At 36.6% G+C, this 22,383-nt stretch overlaps 1 protein-coding gene across 3 annotated transcripts in view; it reads left to right on the top strand.

The window, feature by feature from the left end:
• KIF6 (kinesin family member 6) overlaps positions 1-22,383 on the top strand; it is a 172,224-nt gene that overhangs the window by 130,826 nt on the left and 19,015 nt on the right. For all 3 annotated transcript variants that reach the window (XM_040552993.1, XM_040552994.1, XM_040552992.1), the window contains one exon: positions 9,578-9,628. In XM_040552993.1, the coding sequence (XP_040408927.1) occupies positions 9,578-9,628 (51 nt within the window). The remainder of the gene's footprint in view (positions 1-9,577; positions 9,629-22,383) is intronic.

Raw genomic sequence — 22,383 nt, 5'->3', positions numbered from 1 at the left:
GGAAAAAGTTATGCTCAGGAAGATCCTAAGTAAACACTTTTTTTTTACTTCGGGTTTTCACTAGAATAACTAAAACCAAATGGACCGAGCTCATTGGATTCAATCAAGTTATGAACTGCCGTGACTATATACTTTGGAAAAGTACCTCTCAGTAACAGATTTTCTGGTTGTAGTATGTCTACAGACTGAAAATAGTTAGTATTGCTGGATTTCTGTGCTCCATTTTGCTACTTTATTAGGCTAATAAGTTCTGATGCTGTCAGCTTTTTAAATTTCCTCTTTAAGAGAGGTTAGATATTTATCACTATATTATAATTTCTAAAATATTCCAACATTCTTTTGTACACAAAGTTTCCCTTAAGAGTGTCTTTATTTAGTACTGGGTATTCTGAGAATTTAGAAATGAGGAATCAGTCCCTCAAACTCTGGAGATGGTAGACCCATTAGCTCATTCAGAGTTACGCTGTCGAAGAATGATTCTCCTTCATGAGCACTGAAATAGAAAATTGTGTTTCATAGGATCCTGTGATTCATTTACGCATCTGGCCAGCATTGATGCAGATTTGCAGTATATGCATACGTACTTACATGTACTGAAATACAATAGCTTTTTTCCCAGTCAACCTAGTTCTTAAATCATGTAGAACTAGTGATGTCGCCACAGCTGGTTGTGAATGTTGCAGGAGTGCAATCAACAGTGAATAGTTGTATTATGCAAATGTTCTCATGCACTTTTCTTAAAGCTGAAGGAAGACTTCTGTTCAGAGCTGATGATGTCATTCTGCAAGTTATATACAATCAGGATGCATTTTAAATTGCTGAGCAATTAAAGAAGCAGGGTTAGGCTCATCCAAAACACTAAATATATAAAATATCTTGCAGAAAGCTATTCCAGGTTTTACTAGGGTGTTAATATGCTTCTAATACACCCCCACACCTCCTGCCCAAAAACCAAACCAATCAAATAAAAACCATTCAAGAGCTTGGTGTATTTATCACAATAAATAAGCATTAAAAAACTGTCACACACCCATTTCTACTCTGACCTTGTCTCCATCACTTTGAAAACCTGACGTGCCCTCAAAACATGATAGCATAGCTAAGCAGCTCCAGCACCGTAATTGTGTTATATGTATTTTATTTTGAATTTTCTGACACATCTGCTCTGTTCCTAGCTTTAGTCTAGCTGTGTCTCATCTGAACAGAAGTCTCACAGCAATGTGAGCTCAATTCCAGGGCAATTGCTTGGGTAAGATAGTAACATTGAAAAGTGATGTGAAGGTATATAGTGAAGCCTGGACTGCTAAACTTATTTTTTCTGTTGGAAAACGCTGGCCAGAAAAAATACCACAGAATGAAACTGGACATCGAGTTAGTGCATAGAAATCACAAAGCCACAAAGGTACTATAATAATAATAATAAATAAATAAATATTTTTTTATTTTTTTTTAAATGTGCCTATCTTCTACCTGGATATGTTCACTCTCTGTTGAAAATATTAATTAAGCCTGAGGTATAATTATCAGAAGAATTGCATGGGGTAAAATATCTTGTCTTTGAATTTGCCTGTTCATGCTCTAAGACCTATTACCTATTTTTAAGCTTCTTAAATTTGGACATTTGGTAAAAGAAAAAAAAAAAAAAAAAAAGACCCATATACAAAGCTGTTCCTCTGACTTTATTTTCATAATTTTTTATCTTCACATTAATTTCTCAGAAATAATCAAGAGATAACTTGTACTTAGTCATATAGATGAGCATCCACAGCACTAATTCACAGATTATGATTTCTTATCCATATGGCATTGCTTTTCAGTCACGCTTTTGGGGCCAGTTTAATATTTAATTCATGAACAAATAGATGTGATAAACAACAGAGCAACAGCTTCCAGATGTGCATCATTTCCGACTCCTTTCCAGCATACAAGAAAAGATAGATGCACAGAATATTTCTTAACTTTGGACAACACGTAAAGAAGCCTCTGACATTCAAGGTATAGCTTAAAGGAAATTCAGACACCTGGATTCAGGAGAGCTATCGAGAAACTAAAGATTCTAGTCCACTTTTATTCCTGAAATACAACAAACTGCCTTTGCTAGTGCATACAGAAGTACTGCTATACTGACTGAGCTGACTGTCCAGGTGCCTATCTCCTATCCATAGAGAATCCAGAAATTACATGTTCTGCTGCTGAAGTCTCCTGGAGAGTACTTTTTGATAAACACCCATGCTTGGCTAAAAATGCTTGGCAGCATTGAATTCAACTTAAAAAAAAAAAAAAAAAAAAAGAGTAGTGACAGCCAACTTTGGGATGATAGTATACAGTTCTGAGCATTTGTTTCTAAACTCAGAAGGCATCCAAGTTCTGAATTCCGGTTTCAAGGAGATGTTGAACTGCATTCCAGAGCACTTACTGTTTTCTGTTGGTTAGCCTAGATATCCCAGTATTGTATATGCATACTGTTATGAATTTATGTGCACTTTCCATATTGCTTCCTATGCCTTTGGGTAAATGGGTCTGTGGTACATTCTAGCATTCTCCCTGTTTAGATGAAAGGGACTTGGAGTACGCCTCAACAATTGTACTGGGTCTGGCTGGCATGTAGGCCAGGCCTACAGAGCCTATGACAATCTGTACTAAAAGGAAGAGAGAGGTCCCAAATGCTATGATGAGAAAAATACAGTTTCTGTACAGGTTTGCTGTGTAGGCCTATCAAAGCATTTTTGTGTACCAACCAGGAGGTACAAAAGGCTGCCAGAAAAAAGGAGAAAAAAAAATGTGGAATAAAGGTCATTATGGAAATGCAGACCAAACAATGAACAGTTACAGAAATGCCCATCAATCAGAAAGTGTAAGCACCCATTTTAGTAAGAAAAATAATTATGATGTAATCTGGCCAGAACTAACAAGAACATGTAGGAAATGGGGAGGCAGGGGAGTTAGTCTGGAGGTTAGAAATGAAGTTGGAGCAAAATTTAGAGTACTATATCTTGAGCAGCTCAAGAAACAATCAGTGAAGTCAAGTGCAGTGTTATCCTACAGCAACGTGTGGCAGAGAGGGCTATCTCATAAGAAGCTTTCTGTTTGTAGGTTATTTTATGCTTGAAGGTATTAAATGTGTTGATATAAACTGTTACAGTCTATGCTGAGTACTGCAAGGAAGGGACCATGTCCCAGTCAGACATTTTAAATAATAATCTCAAAACGTGCAGTAGCCTACACCATAATAAAATGTACGCGTTTGAATCTGTGATAAATAAATTTCAAAGAATGAGAGTACGTTAGGAGAATTGTACATTTCCAAATGTGTTTGTTTATGTGCTGAGTGTAGACTGTGTTTTGACACCATGGATTTGGTGGAAGTTGTACTTCCAATTCTGAACCTGTTGTCTTTCTGGGGTTCTCTGACTGATGAGTTCTACTGAATACCATCATTTACCTTGCTCTTAGTGGTCTGCTAAATCTCTTTGCTGGCATTTACTGTTTCTACTCCTTTGTGACTAGCACAGCCTGCAAAAGACTGTTTAGTAGTATTTCACGTGTTCCAGTTAACTTGATAATGTCACAGCTTAAATTGCCAATGAAGACATGCTTCTGCGGAGTTGCCAAACTGTGCTGGAATAGCCAGAACACAGGCACATTCTTGCTTCTACCTCCTCTATTTTGGGGTCAGAAACCTTTGACAGCAAACCTTGGGAGGGGAGAAAGGGAGGCGGAAGGAGAAAGGAAAGCCAGTTAAATCTTAGACTGCTGCAGATGTTTCTTCTGTGAACAAAAGGCAGAAATCTGCTGCCGCGGGTTATACTTTATGATATGTTGCTCAAGTACTGTCATTAATATATTTTTAATGCTGATGAGCCTCATCTTACCTTGAAAAATATGTTGGCTATTGTTAGAAGACCCTGAGTGCTTCAGTAGTGATTTTTCTTTCCTGATGCCACAGAGACTTTCTGAAAGTTAAGGCTTGTCAGTGTACATGGAGATTTGGCCAACCTTGTATTCCAAAATAGATTACTTGCCTCAGAAATAGTGTTGAGTCAGGTTGCTAGTGCAGACTATTTTGTCTTCCCAAGTTGTCCTCAAAGAACTATTTGACCCTTTTTTTTTTTCCATTGGAGCAGGACAAGTGATATAAAGAAGAGTCAGAATTTGCCCCAAATATTTCTCTGGCTCAGAAAAAGGCTGAACAGCTTGCCTGCTGTTACTATTGTGGGATGCTGAGATAAATAGATGTTTTTGTTGTTGTTCCATGACTTTTCTTGACAGATACTATCATATGTTGTGTTCTTATAAAATTTCAGCACCAGGTTTTCAAAAGTATCTAATACATCTGATAAGATTTCCAATAACTATCTCCATTTGAAGTTTCCTCGTTTGAGAAATTACTTCATTCAAGTATCTCCATTTGAGTTCAGTGTCTCCAAGTTAAATGCCTGAGTAGAGATAAGATATTTTAGAAATCCTTTGTAAGCTGTTAAAACTCCGGCCTCAAGTTCAGTTGAAATATGTCCCTACAGGGCTTATGGAAGTTATGCGAGTACCCTGCTTCTCCATCTCTAAAACCTTCCTCATAGATAATTTGCTGAATATACAGCTTCAATATGTTCTCATTCAGCAAGATTCCTTGTCCTCCTCAAGTGGGTGCATACAACTTTATTAATCAAATGCAATTGATGCAGATCCTAGAGTAGGTCTAACTGCATATGTAGGGACCTTGCATTACTAACAGTGAACCTGCCTACTTCTGCAGGCCAAGAGACAGTACAACACTTGTTTATATGTTGTGGCTTATTTTGTCCTACTAATGTCTGAACTACTTAGAGATCTGTGGGTCTGTGCAAGCTATCCAGGACAACCACTAGACAGCGAAAGAAAAATGCACTCTCTACTGGTCTAATTACACTAGAACATTATGCAGAAACTCTCAAAACAGTCCTCTCTCAGCGTGGCTTTGTCATGGGTGAAAGTTGTGTTAGTGTTTCTTAGTCAGCTGTGACTCAGATATACATAGTTCTGCACTGTGCCTTGAAAATATAACCTCAATTGAATTAAACAGTTGTTATGACTGTTAGAGACTAAACATAGATCTAATGCTTAGGGCCTCAGAGCATCATTAGGAGCCCCAAAAGTCCTAGGTGGGTGGATAAGCTCCAGGAATGGGAGGTTCCCTGAGTGCATAGGAAGATGTTCTGCTAGACATTTTGTGTAACGACAACAAAGATTTAAAGATGAAGAAATAAAAAGATACAGTACCTCACTAAGGTGTGAAGATTTCAGGATCTCCAGGAAGTTAAGCTAAACAGACTTGGAAAATGTTGTAAAATAATATCAAAGGCTTAAGAAATAAAACAGGAGATGATAGATTATTGACTAAGGCTCCAGCCTGTCAAAAACTAAGTCAGAAGAGACCATGCAACAAGTAAAAGGTCTACCCACAATAGTAGATACCAATATTCCCAAAGGGAGGAAATTAGGGTAGTATGTGTACTCTTAGCTTGTCCCATATTTTATCCTTTAAGTTAGCAGTCTTTGAAAACTTACAGTATTATATGAAATGTCTAATTAAACATAAGAGAAGCTTTAAAACCTGTAATGTGGACTCAAGTGAAGCTGAAAAAATGTACATTTTTAAATCAATATTTTTCTTAATTGCTACATAATAATTTTGTATTGGCTTGAATTGTATTCAGTATTGTCAAAGCATTCATTGTCCGAAATAAATTGGAAGATAATTCTAGCTCCTGGAAATAGTCTGGAGGAATACAAAGACAAAAAGTTACAGGAGAAGCATATTATTCAAGTTAGTGATTCTGATAGTTAGTTAGCATATAGGATACTTTCCTCTGCTTTACATCACTCCTAATTAGACTGCCCTATTCCATTTTGTCTTCTCCATTTCCCTCCTTTTGTCTCCTGTCACGAAGCTGAAGTTCTGTGTTACCAGTTCATCTCTTTTCTATACCTCAGGATGGTACATATGTCCAGAAACACAGGCCAAAACCAACAGATTTATCACAGCCTTAATGACAGCTGGCTGCATGCTGAGTGAATTCTTAAATTCCCCCAAACTACCTTTTTGCCAAAACATGTGGAGTTGCAGCATTCAACATTTTATTGGGACTGTTATCTCCAAATGAAGAATGACTCCACTGGAAAAAAATATTTTATATCAGCTGCAGACCTATTTTTAGCTTCTTGTTTGGTGAAACTTCAGAAAACATAATTAGCCATATGTTGCGAGATGTTCGCCAAGTCTTAAATTCAATTTTTGCAGACCACATTTGAGCACTACCTTGTCCACAACTTTACACTGTTGGAATCAGAAGATTTTGTTTGTTTGTTTGTTTTTAAATGAGAATGTGATTCTTCATATTCTTTGGGTAAATATTTGTGTTTATGAAGGTTTTAGAACTGGCAGTACTAAAGATTGAAATCTTCCATTTGTTTATATGGGAAGGCAAGAGTACTGGAATCATCCCCTAATTCTGTCACTTATGAACTTCAAACCTTGCATTGGGGTGATGGTGTTCTCAGAGAGAGAAAAGTAGAGCAGGTCAGGAACATTCATTCTCCTCCACAAGTATTTGTAGTACAAACAGAACAAGATTATTCTAATCAAAAGCATAGACAGAAAATGTTAACTTTTTGTTATAAATAAGAGCTTCTATGTAAACAAGAGGTGTGGGTATTTGTTTTATTTTGTTTTGTTTTTCCCCAAAGGAAATCTAAATGGTCAAATTTCAAATTGGATTAAAACAAATTGAAAGATTAAGTCATATCTCGCTAAGTCTTGGTATGGAATTATAGTCAGGTGCCTCATTATAACATCATATCTTTTGACCAGAATTCCTATTTGGGCTGCTTTTCCTGAAATACGATTATAGTTCCTCCTCAGGAACTTTTCTTTGAAATGAAGTTCAGTTTCTGCTCCCTGAATAAGCAGTTTGGACTATGTGATTCAGACAAATGTGACCTTTCTATTTCTATAGAAGAAAAAAGAAAATTCTTTTGCTATAAGAATGGCAAGACTGAAATTTTCCTAGCCAAAGAAGTTTTCTTTGGTTCCCCTATGATTATAGGTGATCTGATTCCAACTTCTCTTTTTTTTTCATGAAGTCGCCAAATATAAGAAGTACAAGATGTCTTACATGTTATGGTCCATGTCATGGATGGAGCAGAAGTGTATGAAGGCTAGAAGGAAAGGAGGGAGGAGCATTTGGGACAGTTTCACACTGTTGGCTGGCTAACAAATAGTTTGCCATAAAGTAGGGCTTCTGCAGCTTCTGTGCTCTCTGTCCCAGCTGTCTCTGTACTGGTAAATTCTTGGTAATTGAAAGTGAAGCCTCTTGGCTATAATCATTTAAAAGAAACAGCTCCTATATTCTTCTGTTTCCATGTATTTGTGTTGACTGAAGGCTGTTATATATCAGTTTGTAGTTCAGTCTTACTTTCATTGACTCGTTTTACTTGCTTATTTTCAGTTGACCTCATTGCTGCTTGACAGAAGTTTATGCAAAACATTTGGATTGTTGCAGATCTGTTTCTAGCAAGGTTAAAGGAAGAGAAATAACTCTATTGAAATTGCATATTGACAAGATAGAGAACTTCATGTATAAGTCACCTTCATTTTCAGTTTGCTTACATGAAGTTACATGTATAGTTGGCTTTCTGAGAAACCTAAGTTAAGGTCAATCCATTGAGATGAATCACAAGATTGCTATGAATTTTCATAACTGACTCATGGTTCAATATAGAGTGAGTAACATCACCCTGTCTGATACAGTACAATACAAGGATCTAAATATCCAGAATAACAAAAAGCAATGGGAGTAAAAAATTGTTATGTTTAATTACTTTTCAGTGAGTATTGACTTCAGTCTTGTTGCTTTATAAAGCTTTCAAAGCACAAATAACATAAGTGTTGATCATTTAAATAAGCTTCATCTGTAAAAATGATTAATCAAGTTTTCTTTTTTTGTTTGTTTTGTTACAGAAATCAGGAACTTACTTAACTGAATGCCTTTTTTTTTGGTTGTGTTAGAGCTGAGACAGGATTTATTTGGTTAGCTGGGGTATGTGAGGTTAGTTCTTTCAGTTAATCTGTTTCTCAGTAGCTGAAGGCTTTTGTTAATATTACAGATAACTTTATATAGAGAAGAATTCACTGGTTTAAAGAACTAATAGAAAAGACTAGAACTAATTGAAAAGTATAAAGCTCACTGTGCACCAAAATGGGAATCTGCAATATCTCTTTTATAGACAATGAGTAGGTAGTTTTGTTTGTTTGTTTGTTTTCGGGGGGGGGGTTGTTTTTTCTTTCTAAAACCATACAAAACAAAATACTTGGCTGTTATACTGTAATGTATTGCATACAATACCTGTTCACAATGCTGCTGAATACCTAAGAATTATTCTCTTAATTCTTTAGAGAAGGTTAATTATTCATAGTTCTTTAGTACTTATAAAGCAGTCTAATCCTCATGACCTGTGAATTTAAGTCTTTTTTTTTCCATTCTCCGTTTAAGCATTTGACAGCACTTAATGACTTAATTTGCTCTGATTAGCTTACTTTATAAGTCTTCACTAATAAGTAAAGATGTTTTTAGTTCAGAATACATGCTAATATGATGCACGTAGTCATAAAACTGGAAAAAAAAAAAAAGAATCCATCATGGATATTTTTTCCTTTTTTTTGTATTCCTAGTATCCAGATGTATAGATTAGTAAAGATTGTGAACAAGTCTCTGCTTAGCAATTGTTTTAATTTCAAATCTTAAAAGACATAATCCATTCTCCCCCAGAACACATACACTCTGAAGCTGCACATTAAGGGTTATGTTTTTCCTTTATTGTTTACATTAATATCAATGAATAATGTCTTCCCATGGGTAATCTAATTATGGTTTGAAATAATTGGTGAACTGGAACAGTGTCATAGATCAAGGAGGAAATTAATAAAAGGGTAAAGGTGAATTATACAGGGCATGAGATCCTGGCTAGGAATAATGAGATAATGAAATTAAGTCAAGTTTCCATCAAACACCAGTGATATCTGTACAGTGAGTTCTGTTGAGCAGTGGAACTTGCAGAAGCTCTAGCACATGGGATATTTAAAACTGAGTTGAACAAACATGAAAAAAAATAGATTGTAGGGAACCAATTTTTCACTTGCAATGAGGTGGACTGCATGACCTAATATCTCATTTCTACTGCTAGCGTCTACAAGTCTGTTTAAACAAATACTTGGAATTCTGTATGTCTTCTAACCTCACTTGGACTTCTTTTGTAGCAGGAGCAGCAGGAGCTCATTATCCTGTGAAAGTGCTTGACAGTAAATAGCTTCATTTTCAGTCTTTCGTATTGGACAGAATTAAATTTTAGGATACCTAGAGCCAAATTGTGCCTAGCTGCTTACTTGCAGCAAGGAGAGCTCAGAAAAGCACTTGTCCTGTAGATCAGGCGAAATCCCTTAAACTGGCCAACTGCACGTGGGATTTCAAATGGTGGGAAATAAGCAATGACTTCATTAATTTTTGACATTTTAAAATTCTGTTTGCATTTTTGTCTTTTGCAGACCATCTGAAAGGAGAGCTAACCCAGAGGCATATTCAAAGAGCTGTTCTAGGTAAGACTGAAACACTCGGAAGCAACAGGGATCACAAGTTATCTCCTTTGGCTTAATCTTTTTGTTGGGCAGGTTGTACTTTTTACAACAGTTTATGCCACAATGTTGCCACAATAGCCAATACCTTAAAGAACATGGAGTCTGTGAACTTTGCCAGAGATTTGGCTCAAAAGACATCTTCTTTTATATGTGGTGAGAAAAAAAATGGTGAAAAAGCTTTGGTTTGGTGTTTTTTGTTTTGTTTTCTTCTAACTGTAAAAGCAATCTTACCAGGGTGACCAAAACAAGAACAGAGAGGTCTAATATCTCTGCATTTTTTAAATTTATTTGGGTGTGTGTGTGTATCCTTTGTGATGACTCTTGGATTCCCACTAACAGATATTGATTTGTCCTAAAACTGAGCCTCTAGTTAGCCATCAATCTAACATCTTTTTAAATTTCCCTCATTCCAAGAGTGACTGAAGGCATATACAGGTCATTTCTTTTACATCTACTTATAGAAATTGAAAAGTTATTCCTTGCAGCTTCTGTTGACACAGCTGTGAAGCTGTAAGTGTCTACGTAAGTTGTTCACATAAGTGTAAAGTCATCCAAATTTGGTTTAAGGTGCTTTAAGTGGACTCCACTGACTTTGTACTGAAACAGCCTAGGAGTGTCCATATCAGAATTCCACTTCTGGAACAGTAAACTGCAGCTAAAATGTAACAGAAAAGAAAAAAAAAAAAAAAAAAAAAAACACCTGCTGGGGGCAAGAACAAGTTAAGCCCACCTCAATTAGATCCATGAAAGAACCCCCTAAAATGATGTCATGGACCTTCTTCATGTAAAAGATGGATCTAACTCAGACCTGAATGCATTTTATGGTTTAATTCAATGGTATACATAACACAGGAAATAATATTTGTCTCTTAATTAGAGAGAGAAAATTTGGGTGCTTGCTTTCCTCACAAAAGTCAGGAAAACAAATTACTGCAAAATAATAGTTTCCCCTTTCTCTTTCTAATTTAACCATGTTTAACCATGTACATGTCAAGCTCTGTTGATGTGAGTATTTTATACGTTTTTTGTTTTTTAATTTTATGTAAAAATCGGCACTGAAAACTAATGATACCCATGTCAATAAAGCCCAAAAGTCAAACTCAAATTATTTTGATCAGTATCTGAAGTTCAGCCTGAAAGTGGTAAATTTATTATCACGTGGAATTCTTTGTTTAATTCACTGTTTTTAATATTATTTATTCATAATGTCACATTAAGAAGTTACACCAAGATGAATCATAGCAATGCTGTTTATTAGAATTCCTTATTCAGTGTTTCCAAAAAAGTAAGAAGTGATATACTTTCTGCATGTTTCAATCTGCATGATGACATCTTGTATGTCTTATGTACTGATTTCTTAATATATAGACATTTGTGTTGCAAATGCTGTTTTGAATAACTATCTAAGCTGGTTTTCATAAAACGGGTAAGCATAATTTTTTCATGTGTTTAGGAAATGACATAGTAGTGACTTTATCAGCTATACATTCACATTGTAAATATTCTCTTAGTATTCCATAACGTAGCAGGCAACACATGCATTTTTGGCTTTTGTTTTGAACATTGCTATCTGCTTATCATCACTAAGTCTGGACCACACAAAGTATTTTCCAGACTTTTGTTTCCCCTTCGTTATTCATTCTTTTAAATGCTCTGGATATTTTGACTTAATATTTATTCTATGAGTTGGGAGAGTATTATTTGCCTGCCTGCATATTTGGATGAATATTCTTCCAAGGAGTAACAGGTGTCAAGTCTCCCAAGATCTTTCTTGATGACCAGAATGTCATCAAGATATTTTTAAATGAAAACTGCCTGGTAAAAAGGCTAATTAAGAGTCTGTTGAAATCCCAACATGAAATAAAACACACCATTGTTTCAATTAGAAGCCAAGTTAACATCTTCCAGCTGCCTTTTTTTTTTTCCTTAACTTAAAGCATTTTATGGTTAAAATGCTTTAAGAAGCTATTTAGTTGGATTTTAAACAGTGTAGATCTGTTTCCCCGATGGCTATGCTTAAGATGTGAATTTCTCATTGAAGGATAACTCCACTACTTATCCATTGTTCTTAGTGCTCTCTTTTTTATAACACCATATGCTGGAAGTTAACAAAGGACACGAATAGATGGGAGGTTTCACTGGAGGCAAGAGAGTACTCCATGTTTTTCAGTACACAACCAGAAACAATTGAATACTTTGTATAAAATTGCAAGGATTCACTCTCAGTGTCACTTTCATCTTTATTAATGACAAGAATACCTCATTATGCAAATACCTTCTTTTATTCAGTAAGAACTTTCAGAGTAACATACGGTCTGAAGGGGTAAGAATTGGCAAGATTGAGTCCAAAATTGTGACACCTTTTTTTCTCTCTTTTCATATTCTTTCTGCTGTTCTTTACTTCCATTTCCACCTTCTCATTGATCTCCTCTTTCACTTTTCCTAATTCCTCCTGCCTAAATTTTTCCCCCATTCTTCCATTCCTCCCCTTTTCTGTCTTCTCTCAAGTTTTCCCTCCACAATATCATTCACTTCTGAATTTTCCTTCTTTAAGGGCTTGTATGATTCTTTCCTCTGCCTTTTCACTTCCTTCTGCATGTTTAACTGCATTTTTAGGTAGTATTTAAAATGAAATAATGTGCACAGCACTGAAGTACTGACAGAGCAAAAACAGTGAGTTACCAGGATGCCTCTGGTTGGAAAAGGTGGAAGAAAAGGTTGGAAAGAAAAGCTTCCCCTGGGTTTGCAATGGTTTAGAATGCAACTGTGTGTTTTTATTATATCATTGTCTGAAGATACTTTAAACTAGCATTTCAGTAAAATAAGGACCTGGTTCTTCATTATCTTATTCTGGTGTTACATTGATTGAATATGATTGCAAATAGACAATTAGGCTAATGTAACATCATTCACCAGCAGTGGGGGGAGACTGAATCCTAAACTGGAACCATCTGATTACGCAGGAAAACCTATGACATACCGTACTGGGAACACAGTCCTATTGGGATGCATGCTGGCAAAGGCATGTTTTGTACAGTAACTTTCCATAACAGAAACGACTGTACTGAGACTAATACAGTTTTGTATATTCAACTGCATCTCAAGTGGAGGCCTCTGTTGTGTTAACTCTGGAAGTTAGAAAGGACCCATGAATGTACACTTGGCTCATGTTCCCATATCAACAGAAATGTTTACTGAATCTGCAAGTCCCACAGCTGTTCTGTCAGCTTCAAACAGATCTTGACAGAGTTTCATACACAGAAATTTCATAATGTGCAGCCTGAAACATTTCCTAAATCAAGGTGAAATGATGCATCATCTTCAGCATATCATGCCCCTCTTTAGCAATAATCACAATTACTTTCTGGGCTTAATTGAAATGCAGTTTTGCAGCTTTCCATTTCAAATGTTTTTCCTATTGGTCTCTTTCTCCATTAGCCTCCTTTTTTTTTTTTTTTTTCTTTTAATAAAAGTTTTGAAACTGTTAGCAACCTATTAGTTCTTTTGGGATTCCCCTGAAAATATCCAGAAGGGGCAACACCTTTTGGTGTCTGGACAAATTTGTTGGGACCAAATTAATCTCTCTCTTTCTGCACAACTCCATCGTTCTCTGTAGAGCTATTTGAAAAAAATAAATGCAATATCTAACATGGGTAAAGATGATAAATGTGGGTCTTTGTAAGGAATGCAACCTTAGTAAGGATTTCAGCATCAAGGCCCAGTTTTATCAACATTTTATTTAAAAAAAAATGTTTTCCAGGTTTTGTAACTTTGTTTTAGAAGTAAGAACTTACATTTCTTCTGTTATTGGAAGACCTATCCCAAGATCATTTTTGAAGAAACTTCCTTAGGGAGGGGAAAAAAAAAAAAAAACTATTCTTCATGAAAAATAAAATAACTAGCTGAGTCAAAAATAACAGATACATTTCAATCGCAGAAAAATGCATACTAGCATTTGGTTTAGAGTCTCAAATACTCCTTGCCTTTCGTTGATTAGAAGTGAAAGAACAGCATTATCAGAACCAGGATTGTTAGAATCAGGAACTGCTGCTCCCACTTGTCCCACATGAGGCATAGTGCATGTCATTAGAAAGGTTGTGCCACCATGGTTTATATCTGGTAAGTGTATAGGGGATGCTTAGGAACTGTATGAAAATCCTCCCTGTAACCATTGAAGCATCCCGCAGACATATATAACGTTGACTAGACTAATAATCAATAACAGTCTTGAACTCATCTTCTGTGATCTGTGTGAATGGAAAGCACATAGCACTTCCAAACTGCTGGTTTGCATCAGAGTTAATCTCTTATTTAAATAAATCCATATTTAAATAAAATGAGCTCTGTTTCTTTCACTGCTTTACATCTTGTAACTGAGAAGCCATTAACTTTGTTCATATGAAGCAGAGTCTTGATCTGTCCTAATGCCATGAAATGAGGAGGCACAAGTGTTTTCAATCACAAAATGACAGAAGCTGAGAAAAGTGGCAGTCTGTGTTTTCCCACACAAGTCCAATGCAATCCATGGAAAATAATAGATGGCCTGCTTTAAGGCCATCATTCCTGGCACTGAAAAATGGTATCTTATATATAGGCTAAAAAAAGACCTTTGGAGAAATATTCAGTTTGTCTGAAGTCCAGAATTTTAAGGGTTTTTGTTTTGTTTTGTGACAAGAGATAACTGTGTGGGTCTGTTCATGTATTTTCAACCCATAAAATATGCTATTTTTAGGGATAAAAATAGGAAAAGAAAGTATAGTCAGTTTCCAGTGGTCTCTGAATACAGGAAAGGTTTCTCTTAGAAATTCACAATTTTGTTATGCATAATATTTAAGTGTGTTGTATTCTTCAAGTACTTGTGCTTGAAATCTCAACCAACAGCAGTGCTTTTATTGTAAAAGTTCACTGCTCCTGTGCATGGTGGGCACTGATTTTATTCCTAGGGTGTCCTCTAGTGGTTCCAAAGCCACTCTTTTTAGTGATGGATTTCTTAGGTCTTTCTATTATTTCAAAGGAAAACAATCAGAGATGCTTTGCATTAAGGTTTATTTTTGGTTTTCTGTTTCTGACAAAGTTGGTAAAATTGTACTTGTTGAAAATGATCATTTTTCACAATTACTAGGACAAAGATATAAATAGCAAAGCTGGCTGAAAATTCAGAAAACATTGCCTCTTTTCTTTCTTAAAAAGGAAAGATTTACTCTGCTGATGATAAGGATCTTCTTGAATTTGCTTTGTTTAATTATTGCAACATATTAAATGTCTTTAGAAATATTTGCTAAATAAGTTTTTAGGCAAATACTTGTAATGCTAATGGACAACGAATTTTGAACACATATATAAGTCATTACACAGGATATTTTAAGTAGATTAGAGGTTCTTTGTAGCTTCTTGTTACTGTAGTGTAGCTAAGTCATTGCAATTATTCCAGGTGTGTCCCACAGGAAAACAGCATAGAATTTGGCTTCAGATAACTGTGAAGTTACACACCATAACAGACTTACTCTCTCAGACTCACATGCTTTTTTCGGGCTTAGTTTCAGTGCCATCTATGCCTAATACAAGGAGCTCTTGCAGAGCTTTTGTATCTTGTACATACTAAGTTCTTTGTGAAGATTATCACAATCCAGAAAAAGAAACAGGGTTTTGAAGCAGCAGCTAGACAAGTGGCAGTGGATCCCATGCCATAGTACTTGACATTTGTTGTCAGATGTTATGGTTTTTGTTTGTTGTTTCTTTGTTTTTCCCACTATTATGTAGGAATGAATTTTCAAAACTGTACAAGTGTATTATAATAAGAAAATTCTTCTTAAACGTGGCCCTTCAGCCTCAAGCCCACCCAGACCTTTCTTTCGGTAGGTTTCTCTTTAGCTGTTTCTAGGTTGTTTTCTAGTTTTGTTTGTTTCTTTGTATTTCTGTTACTCTTTTTATCAGGTTTTACTAGCTGCAGTGCTAAAATCTAGAGGCAGCCATGAGTTTTCTCTTTCAGTGTGTCCTCAAGGAAGAGAGCACTGCATCTTTACGGGAAATCTTTGCAAGAATGTTGTTCTGAACTGTCAGAGAAAATTCTGAGATTGTTTTTTTTTTAGTTTTTGTTTTTGTTCCTTAATAGGAACACATATTCTATTCCACATGACCTACTCAGCTTCAGTTTATCAGATCTCAAAAAAGAATAGAAGACATCTTTGGATCAAGTGATATTTTTATTGAGAGTCATGAACTTGTATCACAGCAATCCGGTTCTGAGTTTTATTGACACCGACTTTAAGATTTCACTGTTGTTAGGACAGCTTGCAGTCTCTAAGTTTTCTTGCAATAAATATTTCTTCCAAAACACTAACGAGTTCAGAGGGAATTGCATTATTATTTAGAGACTCCTTTAGGTGACTAGTAGGTAAAGAGACAGAATCTGGAGATGAAGCTCTTGATTCTCTAATTAGTCTACTAAAATTAAAGTATTAGGAAAAAGATGCTATGAGGATAGTTATATGTGTTAAAAGGGGTCCTCACAGAGGTTTGCAGGATTTCCATCCTCAGACTTTTCAAGACATGTTTAGACAACCAAGTCTGATTCAGTTTTCACCCAACTTTGAGGCAACAGCCTCCCAAAGTCCCTCCCAACCAGAGTGTTTTGGTGATTCTAAGATATGACTTGAGTGAGCAAGTGGAAAAAAAAAATGTTTTTTTGCACTGTCTACTGATTCTATGCCTAAGTTAGTTTTGCTCCAATACACCTTGGAGTAGCCTCTCCCTGTTGGCTCTGGTAGAACAACTATGAGTAACTTACAAGTTAAGGAGCTGCAAACTTCTTCCTTCTGATTACATAAAGTTGAGTTTGTACGTTAAAGGCCATGTCCTGTGGGTTGTTGGGCAGCAGGCTAGTTTGGTACCAGTAAAGGTTTGCTCTGAGAGCTCTTTGTCCATGTAACAAACAGTTTTGTAATCTAATGAACTGTAAACAACCAATGAAGCTCTTTTCACATCTGTATTTGCTTTGATTTTTTAAGGGTAAAGGTAAAAGCAAGAATAGCAACTTTACTTGATCAAGTAAATCATGTGACAAAGGCGTGAATGACAAATATCAGTGTTAATGGGGTATTCAGTGTTTCAGATCAAGCTACAAATCTGATGCAAAACTTCTTCCGTTTTTTATTTTGTTGTAATGGCCAGAAGAAATCAATTCACTATTTCTTTACCCAAAATTTTTCAAATTTTTAAGATCAAAAGAAAATAATGACTTGCAACAAGTAGTTACTGATGATGATAATATCCCACAAACATGCAGAGATTGCATATACTTCTCCAGATAAAAATCTTGTGGATGAACTATAATTGTTTCTGAATGTCAGGATTGTCTCTTCTCATATGCAGTACAGTATAAGTCAGCTGACAACTACCAGGACATTTTAATTAAGCTCAATGTCATTTCCTTCATACGAAAGACCTGTTTGAGTGATGAGAAATGAGTAAATATTTATATATTTTTTCTTGCACCTTCTTCATCTTGTAGCCCAACACTGAGAGCCTCACTGTTCAGCTCCTACAGCTGATGGATATATGCATGGAAGTACTAGCAAAAGTGTGGCACTCGGTGTGAAGTATGAAGATGGACAACAGGGATAGAGGGTCCCAAAAACATATTCTGGTCCCCTAGACTGTGCAAGCTGTATATAGCTCTAGTCTAGTACATGTGCCAGAACACTGAAAAATATCAACATGAATCTCTGTAAAGAATAATGTTTCTGCTGACATGAAGTCCTATGGTTGTTGCTTCAGAAATTTTTGAGAAAACTTCCACTTCATACCAACATTTACAAAAGGATTTGTCAAACTTTTTTAGAGGGCTTCTTAGCTAAGTGGGAGAGTGGAAACAAAACTTCTGCAGTACTTTGGTCTTTATTGCATACTTTACTAAATTCAGGTCATGGTATATTGATTTCACCAACAATGCTGTGCTTTTTTTCCATTTTACTTCTCTCTTGCAGATGAAATGTCTTCTACTAATACCTTGTAGCAGAAAGATCAAACTTGTTCAGGCTGATACTACTTTGATTTGATTCCTTACACATTTCGGAGTATTGACACTTGAATCAACCTCTTTTTTTTGTGAATTGACGTGACATGTCAGTTGCTTGACCCATCTACCCATACACAGCTTAAACAGAAGCAATTAAGTATAGAACATGTATGCTTATTTTTCCTTTTTTTTTTTGTAAATGACATTGCTGCTATAAATTCAATGTACAGCCCCAAATAGATGCTTTTGTGCATTGTCGTGTTTGTACTGACAAACATGGCTGGAGTTCCACGCAGAATGCAGGTTAAATACCCACTACTTTTAGAAAATGTTGGACCTACTGAATTGATAACACAGTTACTGTGTGCACTGCATTCCTGAATGTTATGTGCAAGCATAGGACTTACTGTGCATGCATATGCATATTGCTCATTCACAGCAAGTCTGGCTCTTACCAGAACTGAGAATTGTACATCTGCTTATCTGAGGGTTCTCAGGAAAACACATGGGCACACCAAGCTTCAGTATCTCTACTACGTGCTGTGACACTCAGGATGACTATACCTTTAGCACCTTTAGATATTTCTCATTCTTTTTGCAATAGTTATGGTGCTGTTTAGTAACTGCTGTCTCCACCTCAAATATCGGTTATCCCTTTGTCTAATACTATGAACAACGTAAGTGATGCAACAATAATCTTATGTAATCTAATGGAAAAATGCATTTAGGCAAGAATCTGAATTAGTAGGGGTTTCCAGACTATGACCCAGCTACATTACTATTCCACTAAATCAAGTGATGTTTATGGAACAAATTAAACTTGAAGCTTTTTTTTTTTTTTCTTTCTTCACAGTAAATTGCACTTGTATATTTGGAAACCAACAGGGAACTTTTAGCCACAATGGTTTCAGAAACCTTCATGGCTTGAGTGCAGCTGAAGTGTAGGCAACGCCTTCTGTTTCATGTGTCCTGTATTTTCAGGAGCAAATACACAGATGACTAGTTTCAAAAAAGAGACTTTAAGGGAATTGAAGTGTGAGTCTGTATTTACACAAAAGAGCTCAAAGAGACTGGAAAAAAAAAATCTCTGCTTTCCAGGTGTGCATTGGAAGTCAATTTGCTTGAGCCAATCTTAAGCCAGTAAAACAGTAAACAATACAATGGCACACAGAGAAGAGCATAGTGATGGATCCTTTTTCTAAATTCAGTGACTAAAATAAAAATAAGAATAAACAAAATACACATACTTTAATCCACCCCCTACACACACACATTTATAAAACACCGAAAATGAGACAGTTTATTCCAAGGTATGATTAGGACCACCTGGCCAAAATTTTAAAAATCTATTACATTAGGATTAAGGGTAAAGTGCTCTAAAACCCACAACATAAACTCTTCCAGACATTAGGATATTTTCCATTTGCACATGAGTTTCAATGTGCATACCCATCTTTGCTTTTGTATAAGGTACACATGGTAGTGCCTGGTGACAAACATAGGTTGACATGACCTAGGAGAGGAATAAGAAAAAAGAACAGGAGAATTGCTTGCAAGATGATCCTGAATAGCAACCGAAGGGTAGCTCTTTAAAAAGCTAAAATGACAACATATGCTGCAGTTTGAAAGAACTGAAGCCTGAGTTTGCCAAAAGCTGCAAAGCTGATAAATAAAGCAATAAAAATATTAACTGGACACTGAAGTCAATTCTAAATTTGGTTACTTCAAGTGACTATAAATTTAAGTAGATAAACACAAGACTATCCAGTGAAAAAAATGAAAATCTTTGACTGCAAAAGTACAGACGGAGGGCAGGGCACAATGTTATTTGAGGCACAAGGACAATAAATCCCTAGGAGTCTGACTTCCAGGATATACTCAGGTTGAGAAATATATGAGTGCCCCAGAGAATATAAAGTTCAAGGTCACAGAGAGTTTCTTGCAAAATTTTGTGACTGTAGACAAGAATCTGTCAGAGTATTTCAAGTTGTTGCCTGATTGCAGTAAACTATGGTGATTACACTTGGTATCTCATACTGGAAATAATGTTTTTCATCCATGCTTTCTATAATGCCTTGAAACAGACAGATTGTTAGCAGGTGCTATCATTTCTTTCTGGTACTGTGTGATTTGGTAATATGGAAAGTGTTGTAAAATTCACTGCTTCTTTTGCTCCAGAATTGGCCCTCTCATTCAAGTAAAAACATTATAATTTAATATGCCTCTTACAATCTTGTTTGTGAAAAAAAAAAAACATCTTTATGCCATGAATTGTCAACTCATGCAGGGTTCACCTTCCTCTTCAAGTAGGCAGCTGGTATCAGTTGTGTCCTGTGTCCCATTCTGCCAAATGGGTTTTATTTGAAGACAGAACAAGAGCAGTTAACCTAAAGATAAATACATATATTGCTAGCTGTTTTGCTACCAAATGTTGCACTGTCAAAACCTCTTCCTTGCATTGTGTGACTCAGTACTCAGTTAATAAAAGACCCCGAATGTAGGATTCATAAGCTTTGCCTCTCAGTTGTATGTGTAGTCACACTAATGTAGAGGAACTAATACTCCTCAGGAGTACGCTGCTGACTTCTGCTAAAATAACTCTGTTGTACAGAATTGTATAGAAGTAAGCCAGCTGAAGCCCCTTGCATATACACAGGCAATATTTTTCTAAACATGTACACTATGCAACCTCTACATCCCTGAAACATGGGTCTGAAACCTAGATAAAATGATTTGATGTTTTAATACACTTTTTCTGTTTCTATATAAACAGGGAGATATATAATAAAAAGGATGCTCTTTAGAGGAAGAAAAACCTGTAGCAAAAATAAATTCTTCTTAGTTATCTATTTTCTATGTTTAAGCAAATACTATGCTTTGTGCATTGTACTGTCTAGTCACTCAGTTGTCTCTCTTGTATTATTTTAAATATCTGAGCCTGCCTATTGAGGAATGCTACTATTTAGATGTGAGATACAGAGCACAGCCTGAGCCAGTAACCTCTGCCTTAGCCTCCTAGCTTGAGTTGTAGCTGAAATTGCTGGTGGGAGGAGAGGGCTGCGAGGTGTCAGCAGCAGGAGCACAGGTGCACAAAGAGGCCAAAGCATGGATTCAGGAAAGTGAGGGGGACGAAAGAAGTAGCAGGGAATAAGAAAAAGGGAGAAGCAACAGCAAACAAAAGGGTTGAAAAACACTGCACCAGACCATAGATCTCCTTTGCTTGGAACATCAGGAAAGATCCACGTGTTCATTGATGTATATTACAGTAGGCAGTTTCAAAAATGTCTTGTCTCTAGAGTGAATGCCCTTCAGTTCACAAGCATGTTGCTGCAATAAGCAGGCATGACAAAAAGCTGACCTGGAGACTGCAATAGAATGGGAAAATGCATCAGAGAACTTAAAAAGCAGCACCCAAATAGGCACGTCCTGGGACTTGACTTACCACAGGACTTCTTCACCTGACACTGCAATCAGATCTGTTCTGCTCTTGTGACTGGAACACACTGACGGACATCTAAGTTTTAGCTCTTTGCTTGATGAAATATCCAGTGCTTTCTTTTGCTGCCAGGGCCACATCAGCTTGCAGTGTACTCATCTCTTTCTATTGTGTATGTATACAAAACTTTGGGCAGCTCACCTTGTCCACAGCTGTATTTCTTGTTTTCATCACCAACATTTTCCTAGAGGGAACATGCGTAGCTACACTTGGGATTGAGAATGGTGAGGCCTTTGCATCACAGAGGTACTTTATTTGTTCATAAAAGGCTTTATTACAATTTCTGCAGATAACTTACAACCAAATAATCCCTTCTACAGAGTATAATCATCAGCAGCAAAATATTTTTCTTGGTGTTTTTATATACGTCACCAAATTCTGCCTAAGGCTGCCCTTTGAGATCCAGTACAAAAATATTTTTCCAAGTACTCAATGTTACGTGTGCTGAGCCCTGCTTTCCTGGAAGCAGCTGAACACCTGCCTGACGATGGGAAGTAGCGAATGGATTCCTTGTTTTGCTTTGCTGGGGCATGTAGCTTAGCTTTGCTTTACCTAGTGAGCTGTCTTTATCTCAACCCATGAGTTCTTGCACTTCTACTTTTCCAATTCTCTCCAGCATCACACCCGGAGAGAGTGAGCAAGGGGCTGTTAGCTGCCTGTTGGGGTTAAACCACAACAATGTTCAAATAAATCAGGGAGGAAAAGCCACAATATTATGGTCCTGCATTGCTCTGTAATGACTAGCAGAATTTGCTGATGCTTTCAGGTAAGGAAGTTCACCCTTCAAAAACAGCACTGCCATTTTAAGTTGCTTCTGTCTTCCACACTGAATTATCTCTCTTCATTATAAGGGGGTCTCACCTCCTGAACTCAGACACCCTGGCAGACTGTGTGAATAAGACAAATGCACTTCAGCATGCCCAGGAGAGTCCCTTTCAACCGCTGCTCAAGCTCAGCCTGGCTGGCTTCGTGATGGAATGCATTAAGGATGCTCACATGGTCTGTGAGCATGGCTCATCTGGGAGGCAGTAACTCCCTAAATCATTTTGGCTTGTTCCACGAGAGCACATTTCTCTCAAGCCTGGATGCTGCGTGTTCATGAAAGGCAGACCAAATGTCAGCCCTCAGGAGCTCTGCAGGGCTTGTCTTCCCTCGAGCATCTTGCGTAGCTCTGTGCTTTGCTGCTTTATGCCTTCTTCCTGA

The sequence above is a fragment of the Cygnus olor genome, chromosome 3 (genome assembly GCF_009769625.2).
Source record: "Cygnus olor isolate bCygOlo1 chromosome 3, bCygOlo1.pri.v2, whole genome shotgun sequence".
Taxonomy (NCBI): domain Eukaryota; kingdom Metazoa; phylum Chordata; class Aves; order Anseriformes; family Anatidae; genus Cygnus; species Cygnus olor.
This window is presented reverse-complemented; position numbering and strand designations above follow the sequence as displayed.